The following is an 11,215-nucleotide window of genomic DNA, read 5'->3' on the forward strand; positions in this document are numbered from 1 at the left end:
ATGTATTAGAGAAGATAGTGCCCATGTTGCTAGTCATTTCGTCTAGTTCATGTGTATTTATGGGCACACAGAGCAGTTGAGATAAATCAGGCAGGTTATTTGAGAATCTGTCTTTGGTGGCTGGAACAATAGTTCTGCCCGGACGATAACGTGGAGCCATATAATTAATATCAGTAATACGCAGCGTGCACGATACAAGGAAATGATCAGTAACATCATCACTTTGACGTACGATATCTATATCGGTAAGATCAATTCCATGCGATATAATTAAATCTAGCGTATGATTAAAACGATGAGTGGGCCCGGTGACGTCAAAAGAGTTTATTAGGTCAGTAAACGCAAGTCCTAACGCATCATTTGTATTATCAACTTGAATGTTAAAATCTCCGACAATTAGCACTTTATCAACATTAACCAATAGATCTTAGAGGAAATCTGCAAATTCTTTTAGGAAATCTGTATATGGCCCTGGCGGTCTATACACAGTAGCCAGAGCAAGAGATGAGAGATTTATTTTGCATATCTAACAGTGTAACATTAAGCAGAATTATTTTGAATGAGTTAAACCTCCTGTATCCTGTTTTCTGAGTAACATTGAGAATATCACTATAGCTTGGTGTCGTTAACCCCCGCGTGCAGCATGACAGCACCGATGCTCTCATCGCCCTTCAGGATCGCGGGTATCTGTGCAGAATCGAGAACACGAGCACCGGGGAAACAGTGAGTGTGCACTTTACCTTCAGCTAACGTAGCAAGGATGTGCCGGATGATGGAGTCTCCGACGATCACAGCGTCGCGTTCCATCTTACGGAGGGGAGCGAATCGGTTCCGGGTGGAGATCTCGAAGACCGGAGGCGGCGGAGGGGGAGAGGTCGTCGCCCGGGGCTTGGCTTGCGTCTTCCGCTGATGGTACACCCAGGGTCCGTGGCATCCCAGCGCCGGAGTGAAGGACATCTGGGAAGATTGCGTCCTAGGTGCACAGGGTCTGTGCAGAGAAACACACGGAGTAGAGGCGGTGGGAGTGTTAGCAGCGTGCTGTATACTTACCCCAGACTTGTGAGCATCAGCCCGGGATGTTTCCAGCGCGGCTCTCCGTTCTCTCAGCTGGGCCTGCTTCTCCACGGCATTCCAGCTCCAGCTGCACCGAATGAAGCTCAAATGTGTCCTCACCTGCACTCAAAGGTAGACACAAATCCGCCATTTAGGAAACGTAAGAGTGAAACAATGGTAATGTGTGTGAATAGAGTATTAGCAATGTAAGCGAGATTAGCGGCAGCCACGCTGCCGATGTTAATGGGCTATAAGCTAATAGCAGACTCGAGAAATCAAATAAAACTACTGATAACAAGGCGCTCTGATTGGTTTTGTTTTAGAATGCTATAGGGGATATATTCACACGTTATGGAAACGAAAATGATAGTGTATAAAATTGTTTTTAAGATAGAAAATAGACGATGGAGCTCAAACTCAAAACACGCAGTCACAAAATGAAAAGTTGCGATTTTCTAGGCCGATATGGCTAGGAACTATACTCTCATTCAGGCGTAATAATCAAGGAAATGTGCTGCCGTACTGTGGCAACTTTTCATTTTCCGTCGGTCTTAGTACACGATGTAACTGCAGAAGAGTCAAGCTTTAAATAGGAAAATTATCGAAACTCTTTGGTCATTTTTGAGCGAGATGCTAATGGTCCAATTCGATTCAATGATCTATGCTAAACTAAGCTAAAATTGCTACCGCCAGACCCAGAGATCGGCTGAATGGATTAAAAAATGGTAAAACTCAACTGTTTAACTCTAGGGGAGTTGTAAAATGAGCAACTCCCCTAAAGGAGTGTTCCTTTAAATGGGACTCTTTCAAAAAAGCTTTAAAAAGCTTTATAAACAATAACATACGCACTGTTTGTTGTGTTTGTTTTAATACAGTAATTGATTGATTCAGTGTATTTGATAGTTAAAAAGACTACAAATTGAGGTTTTTCGTCACCACCGTCAGAGGAATATATGTATATATAATTTATGTATATATATATATACATATATGTTAATATTTCATTATCATTTTTTTATATTTGTTTAGGAATTGTTGGTCACATGTGAAAAGTGTAATCTGTCTGCTAACATGAGAATGTGAAATGTTAAAAACATCTTGAGTGCTGTTAAAGATTAAATTGAGATTATATTACACAGTCCAAGGTAAGAAGAACATTTTGTTTAAAAAAAGAGAAAAGTGTGTGTGTGTGTGTGTGTGTGTGGGGGGGGGGGGGGGTACATAGCTTAGTACATATAAGATACATGAATGTTGTCTGAGTACTAGATTTTATTTTTTCAATTTTGCACCCTGTTTTTGTCCCACTTCTCAAGAATGACTGTAGTGCTGAATGTATTGGTTGTCATTTAGATGAAGCTGTATGCAAATGCACCACACCTGTATGATCGCCTTGCTTGTCTCTGGAGGATTATACACACACACACACACACACACACACGCGCGGTTGTAACCTGTATGGTTGCAGAGAAATTAGCAAAAACGTAAAAGTACTTATTATAGCGCCACCTATGGTCTGATCGGGGTGATCAAGTGTTGTAACTCTGTCCTAGGTATATGGACAGGAAAGAAATAAACTACAGGATGCAGTGAATTTTCAATCTGCAACATATCAAACACAAAACAAGTATCTGGTAAAATAATAGAGACCGTTTTAAAATCCATTAAAATCACTTCACACTCCAACACAGGAGTTGGCGATATGCGACCCGCCAATAAATCCACAGAAGAAGAAGATAAACACACTTCCGGTGCGGCAGAAAAAGATGTCGGCGCCCTTATGAATGTCATGTTGTTGACTGTCTCCAGATAATCGTGTTTGTTTAAGCGTTATTACATACACGTTAAGCTTATATTGAATAACATCACAGGCGTATCTACATGAAGTTACCGGATTTATAAGGTATGTGGGTTTTTTACGCGAAATGTGGTAAATATAGCGCTACTCCATGCTCTCATGAAGACTGACATATGTTTATGTACCTTATTCGCTCATGTATGGTGTTTTATAAATATTTTCTATTGACTTACTCTCTTTTGTCTTCAACAGAGTATATGTCAGTCATGGTCCATTTATGTAAGTATTTTTAACGCAATTAATTCTAAGTTTTAGTCGTTTTTGACAGCTCCCTGATTTAACACAAGATTCAACTCAGTTGTGCAGAACTGATCTGATCTGATAGAAGTGTATTTGTATGATAGCACTAACTAAAGTGACTGTTATGGGGTAATCAGAACAGCCTTTTTGCTCAATCAGTCTGTGCTTTTTTTTATTATTTTCATTTTTAGAAACTTTTAGTAAATTTAACTTCTGCTTTAAATGCATTATTTTTGTTTTTAGATTGTGATGTTACAATGTAATTTTAACCCTTTTTTAACATAATATAGCCTATGGTTACATTCACTTTATTTGTTTATTTGTTTAATCCAAATACAAAGGAGTAAAAAATACCGGGATATACCGTATACCACAAATCAGCCGAAAAATACCGAGATATACCGTATACCACAAATCAGCCGAAAAGTTCAGAGATATACCGTATACCACAAATCAGCCTAAAAATATTGCGATATACCGTATACCACAAATCAGCCGAAAAATACCGAGATATACCGTATACCACAAATCAGTCGAAAAATACCGAGATATACCGTATACCACAAATCAGCCGAAAAGTTCAGAGATATACCGTATACCACAAATCAGCCGAAAAATACAGAGATATACCGTATACCACAAATCAGCCGAAAAATACAGAGATATACCGTATACCACAAATCAGCCGAAAAGTTCAGAGATATACCGTATACCACAAATCGGCCGAAAAGTTCAGAGATATACCGTATACCACAAATCAGCCGAAAAATACTGCGATATACCGTATACCACAAATCAGCCGAAAAATACCGAGATATACCGTATACCACAAATCAGCCGAAAAATACAGAGATATACCGTATACCACAAATCAGCCGAAAAATACAGAGATATACCGTATACCACAAATCAGCCGAAAAATACCGAGATATACCGTATACCACAAATCAGTCGAAAAATACAGAGATATACCGTATACCACAAATCAGCCGAAAAATACAGAGATATACCGTATACCACAAATCAGCCGAAAAATACCGAGATATACCGTATACCACAAATCAGCCGAAAAGTTCAGAGATATACCGTATGCCGAAAAATACGAGATATACCGTATACCACAAATCAGCCGAAAAATACGAGATATACCGTATACCACAAATCAGCCGAAAAATACTGCGATATACCGTATACCACAAATCAGCCGAAAAATACCGAGATATACCGTATACCACAAATCAGCCGAAAAGTTCAGAGATATACCGTATACCACAAATCAGCCGAAAAATACAGAGATATACCGTATACCACAAATCAGCCGAAAAATACAGAGATATACCGTATACCACAAATCAGCCGAAAAGTTCAGAGATATACCGTATACCACAAATCAGCCGAAAAGTTCAGAGATATACCGTATACCACAAATCAGCCGAAAAATACTGCGATATACCGTATACCACAAATCACCCGAAAAATACCGAGATATACCGTATACCACAAATCAGCCGAAAAATACCGAGATATACCGTATACCACAAATCAGCCGAAAAATACCGAGATATACCGTATACCACAAATCAGCCGAAAAATACCGAGATATACCGTATACCACAAATCAGTCGAAAAATACAGAGATATACCGTATACCACAAATCAGCCGAAAAATACAGAGATATACCGTATACCACAAATCAGCCGAAAAATACAGAGATATACCGTATACCACAAATCAGCCGAAAAATACCGAGATATACCGTATACCACAAATCAGCCGAAAAGTTCAGAGATATACCGTATGCCGAAAAATACGAGATATACCGTATACCACAAATCAGCCGAAAAATACGAGATATACCGTATACCACAAATCAGCCGAAAAATACTGCGATATACCGTAAGCACAAATCAGCCGAAAAATACGAGATATACCGTATACCACAAATCAGCCGAAAAGTTCAGAGATATACCGTATACCACAAATCAGCCGAAAAATACGAGATATACTGTATACCACAAATCAGCCGAAAAGTTCAGAGATATACCGTATACCACAAATCAGCCGAAAAGTTCAGAGATATACCGTATACCACAAATCAGCCGAAAAAATACCGAGATATACCGTATACCACAAATCAGTCAAAAAATACGAGATATACCGTATACCACAAATCAGCCGAAAAGTTCAGAGATATACCGTATACCACAAATCAGCCGAAAAAATACAGAGATATACCGTATACCACAAATCAGTCGAAAAATACGAGATATACCGTATACCACAAATCAGCCGAAAAGTTCAGAGATATACCGTATACCACAAATCAGCCGAAAAGTTCAGAGATATACCGTATACCACAAATCAGCCGAAAAGTTCAGAGATATACCGTATACCACAAATCAGCCGAAAAGGTCAGAGATATACCGTATACCACAAATCAGCCGAAAAGTTCAGAGATATACCGTATACCACAAATCAGCCGAAAAATACGAGATATACCGTATACCACAAATCAGCCGAAAAAATACTGAGATATACCGTATACCACAAATCAGCCGAAAAATACAGAGATATATAACGTATACCACAAATCAGCCGAAAAATACCGGGATATACCTTATATTTGCTCATATTGCCCAGCCCTACCTCAGAGCTGCATTAAAAAGTGTGTACATACATCTAAATGCCACTTCAGATGCAGCTTCTGTGTTTCCTCTGCATTGCAAAATCAATTTTGTTGATATTGATTTTATTTGCTTGGTAACAGCCCAAATGTAAGAATTTGGCTCAAAATATGGTGCACACTTTTAGAAGAAAATGGCATAAAGGTAAAAATGCCCATAAAATTTGTTGGAAATGATTAATTTTTATCACTGCTCTGCTGTGAACTGACCTCACAGAATATGAAGAATATCAAAAAATTCAGGAGTCCACTGTCAGCTTAGTTAGAGATAAGATAACAGCACTATAACATACTCAGCAAAATATTGTCTAATTATCGTTGTCGATAAAATCAAAGAAAATTATCGAGATATCATTTTTTGTCAATATCGCTCACCCCTAATTTGTTACTTAATTGATATAATAATTTTATTGATTATAATTGTTTAAATTAATATAATTAATACTTTTGACTCATCCGTTTTCTTAAAAAAATATTTAGAGGCTGAACTGTAACGTTTATCATTTTATAAAGCTTTTTGTTTTTGTGAAAACTTGTATCTTAACTGTAAATTATTACAGTTGGGGACATTGCCCTACCCCACTCATATGGTAGTAATTTTATTTGTGCAGGTCTTAAGTTTGAGCTTAAAAATCATACAGAAACTCTGACATTTGATTTACATTACAGAGAGAAAGAGAGAGAGATTAGGTAAAATTTAGGCTACCTCTTAATCCTTTAAATAGCCTACAGTAAAGTAGAAGAAAAAATTAAATCACTTTTTGTAAACTACATTGGCACACTCTTGGAATGCAAAAAGGGAATACAAAAGCATTGCGGGAAAAAAAATATATATTTTTTTTTCCATCACCATGTCTCTTTAGACGAATGGTCTCAAACTCAATTCCTGGAGGTCCACAGCTCTGCAGAGTCAAAGAACTTATACTGAATAGAAGTGAAAGCCAATAGAACGTTCCTTTGCAACAGCAGCGGCCCTGCGCTTCTGCCACTTTAGAGTGAAAGTGACTCGGTGCTCCACTAGATTCTTGATGCCGCTATGGCAAATATTAGCTGCTTTATTAAAAAAATAATAATAATGTACATTTGAAGCTGAAATACAACCTGGATAATGACAACGATAATGTACAATCAGTAGACTAGTGATCATCAAATCCTTTTAACAGTTTATTTTACAGATTTTACACTAAACCTTTGCTCTTTAGAAACCATGTCTGTTTCGGTGTTAGCATTATAAACACTGAATTAATGCCAACATATGAAATTAATGACAGAAAACTTAGGAATGTTGGACAATAAATATAGAACAGGAATATAACAGCTTGACTGTAGACTGTTTTTGTAGTATTGTCTTATATTAATGTCCGTTAAAGGAAGACTGTAAACAAAAAAACACACACACACACGTACAGCCACTTTCTCCAAAATTATTTATTTAATTATGGCAGACAGCAATGCATCATGTTCTAGAGATCATCATGTTTGTAGTGTGTTCCAGGGGATTAAAACATACAATATATATTTCAGACCTAGTGGAGTAATAGTAAATAATAATAATCATAAATGTGTAAAGTTGCATAAGCTCATTCTAACTTAGTTATATCCATATAAAACATTATTATGTTTTCTATGGCTAGGACCTACAGTTCCTAGCCATACAAAAAGGATTTATGTTTACTAAAAACAGTTAAAGTTAGCAGGTGTATAAGATAATGCTATGTCCCACTTAAAAATACACAATATTTTTTTCCACTTTTGTGAATAATCACCTGTCAGGGTCTTTGAAAAAAATGATGAAAGGCAAGATTTTTACTGTCACGCAGTGGATTGCCCAACATTGCGTTCTTTTATTCCACTTTGACTTCTCTTTCGTTGTTATTCTGTCTATTTCTGTATATCTGTACTGTTGTCCAGTTGGAATTTTCACTCCAAAAAGTCGAAAAGCACCAGAGTTTCGCCTCTTGGTCTTCTGTACTCTTTGGCAGAGTTTAGCTCCAAATCACACCTGCTTGGAAGTTTCTAGTGATCCTGAAGACCTTGATTAGCTGGATCAGCTGTGTTTGCGTAGGGTTGGAGCTAAACTGTGCAGAGCTGTGGCCCTCCAGGAATTGAGTTTGAGACCGATGCTTTAGAGCAGCAGTTCTCAGACCTGTCCTGGAGTACCCCCAGCCCTGCACATTTTGTATGTCTCCCTCATCTATCACACCTGATTCAACTCATCAGCTCATTAGTGGAGACTGCAACACCTGAAGTGGGTGTGTCAGATTTAGGGAGACATAACAAAAATGTGCTGGGGGTACTTCGTGGAGAGGTTTAAGAACCAGTGCTTTAGAGGCTCTGTAGAGCACTACTAATCAAGATTTAGTCATCTGAAAAAGTGTGTACCTGGATCAATCAGATCCAATCCAATTTTGCTTTGAAAAACCAGTAGAAAAGTAAGATGGATTTGGCTACCTGATCCTGGATAGCAAAACACATGGGATTAAAAATCCAGATCATTCTGATCCAGATAACATTTTTTGAACAACTGACCTCTCAAGTTTAAATGTGCGTTTCAAATAAGAAAGACATCCAAAATGTAGCCTCCAGCATCAGTTTTACTGCTTCTGAATTAAAGCTTCATGTTTGTGACATTTAAACATTGCCAGTGTGAAACTTATGTTTATCCATTATGTCTTTTCTTAGCTTCTTTCCTGCTCAAAAAATATCATGGTGGGCATGTGGTCATCAGGCTGGCACTAGGAGGTGCCACTAACAGACCCTTCTACCGCATTGTGGCTGCTAATAATAAACGGGCAAGAGACGGTAAATATATTGAGCAGCTGGGCTCATATGACCCTCTCCCCAACACACACAATGAAAAACTTGTCGCCTTCAATTACGAAAGAATCAAGTACTGGATTGCATGTGGGGCTCATACGACAAAACCAGTGGCCAAACTTCTAGGTGAGCATCAACATAAGGAATGTGATTTCTCACTCATTATTTCCTTTAATAACAATGTTTAGTGATTACAGAAAGAGACCAGTTGCACATACCTCACATTTGTAATCCTTGTTTTCTCTTGAGTAGGATTGGCTGGATTTTTCCCGCTGCATCCAATGACAATAACAGAAGCGGAGCGGAGACAGAAAGCAGCTTTGACAGAAGTTGTTAAAACGGAAAGTCAAGAACAAGTGGAGCAGAAAGAGGCATTGTAAATGCAAAATAACGTGTTCATGATTTCTAGGCATCTTAGTAGTGATAATGTGATACTGTACTTCTGTATTACACTGACATATGTTATTGGTAATATTATAAGAGTGTTTTTACAATAAGCCTCAGCACATGTTGAAACTCCAGGCATTCAGACACTGCTTGATTAAAATTTCCTTATTACCCAATACAATAGAGCACAGTTTAAAAGACGAATAAGGGGATGTAGACACTGAAAGTGAACTTTATAATCATTAATCTGTTGTAAACACACTTTATCTGGATCTATTTGTCACTGAGAACCAGTGATCCGCTAACAAAAGAAATTAATAAATGTTCTTGACCTACACAGAGTCTTCCTTGTTTAATTTCAGGTCATGTGATCAGAACCTATAAATGTAACACAATGTATCTAACTGTGTACACCCATGTACTGGTATTAAATAAATGTAATATTTATCAGAGGGCTCAAACTCTTTCTGAGGTCAGCTTGTGAAATATGCAGGTAATAAATATGAGCTTTATGAGCCATGCAAATGCTTTATAGATGTTTAGAAGTCAACTGAAGTAGTCTCATTCTTTTGATTGGTCTTTTTTTTTTAAATGCGCAATATTTTAAAATTATGTGAATTAGAACATGCTGTTCAGACTATGAAGTTTCAATTCAATATAAATGTAGTTATTCTGCTACACAAGTAGTTTAAAATCTTATGAGGGTTGGAAAAGTAATGTAAAGCGAAATTAAATTTATCAATGGTGTGTCTGAAGGTTTTGTGGATGGGCTGTGTATTCTGATTAAAATAGTATTTTCTTGTTAAACATTCTCAAATTTTTCTCTATAAAACTTAAAATTAAAAGTACTCACATTTCTAAGACTAAAACTGAAAAATAGCTAAGTATAAAATAAAAAAATATATATATACAAATTACAAAAGCACATAGCAAAATTACTTAAACCTAAACTAAAATGATGTACAGTGTTGGGGATAACGCATTACAAGTAACGCGAGTTACGTAATATTACTTTTTTCAAGTAACTAGTAAAGTAACGCATTTTTAATTTACATGAAAATATCTGTTACTTTTTCAAAAAAGTAACGCCAGTTACTTTTTTTCCCATTTATTGACTGACAGTGCGCTGTGTGAACATGCTGTTACTGTAGTACTAGACTAAATGTGAATGTGCCTTAATTCATCCCACTCGCAAAAAGCAAATTTAGTATTCATCAAAATGAATTAAAACAGTGAAATGCAAACTCAGAATATGACGCATATGACGTGAATTTACTTTTCCCTCAGGTTTATTCATTACACTTTTTGGTGTGAAAGGGCTTTTACATTTGCTATAATTATAACTTCTTGTATTAAAAACAATCAAGGCCTGCTCATATTTAAAAAGTAACGCAAAAATAATGTAACGCATTACTTTCCATAAGAAGTAGCTAAGTAACGTAATTAGTTACTTTTTTAGGGAGTAACACAATATTGTTTGTAATGCATTACTTTTAAAAGTAACTTTCCCCAACACTGAAGATGTATATATAAAGATTAATAAAAACTATTTAAATATGTTAGAGTATACTCTTTGGTGATTTGATTTTCAATAAAAAGAAAGAAACATTAGCACAAAACAGGTCAATCCACACCTTAAAAACACTGCATACATGTCCACATGGAACGAGGAAACATGAATCAGACTTACCTATGTCAACTCGTTTTTGTTTTTTTTTAATCATTGATGTAAGGTTTGGATTACTCAATATTTATACAAAATTGTGTTATTCATTGCTGCTGTCTTAAATATAAATATTTTGTAAATATGAAATTTGAAAGTCCTAACAGTTCTCAACTCAGAAACACAGATGCAAGCTACAAATGAAATAAATCACACTGTTTCAAAATAAAATTTTGTCCTGGAATTATTGGAAGATACATGCAATGCTTGACTTCATATGCAATTATCTTGAAAGGAATAAATACTAGTGTATCAAAGTAGTATATGACTTCAAAACCATTTATGGTAAAGCATTGTGTCTTTTGTTTTGTTAAAAGTGAAGGCGCTACTCACTTTTATGCTTGCCCTGTGCATTCAGACAGCATTTACAGCATAACAGACCTGTAGAACATTTTTATGATGATTCATAAAAGCCTGTTTCAAAAGAAGACGTTAAAAACAGGTTTATTGTGCATT

General features: G+C 36.5%; 1 protein-coding gene across 1 annotated transcript; it reads left to right on the forward strand.

Moving 5' to 3' along the window:
* Positions 1–2,775: 2,775 nt before the first annotated feature.
* Positions 2,776–10,921, forward strand: LOC306856667 (small ribosomal subunit protein bS16m-like). The gene is made up of 4 exons (XM_079396038.1): positions 2,776–2,953; positions 3,101–3,127; positions 8,515–8,775; positions 8,902–10,921. The coding sequence occupies exons 2-4, from the start codon at positions 3,106–3,108 to the stop codon at positions 9,027–9,029; spliced, it is 411 nt and encodes a 136-aa protein (XP_079252164.1). The 5' UTR covers positions 2,776–2,953; positions 3,101–3,105; the 3' UTR covers positions 9,030–10,921.
* The last annotated feature ends 294 nt before the right edge of the window (positions 10,922–11,215 follow it).

The sequence above is a fragment of the Barbus barbus genome (genome assembly GCF_936440315.1).
Source record: "Barbus barbus genome assembly, chromosome: 37".
Lineage (NCBI taxonomy): Eukaryota > Metazoa > Chordata > Actinopteri > Cypriniformes > Cyprinidae > Barbus > Barbus barbus.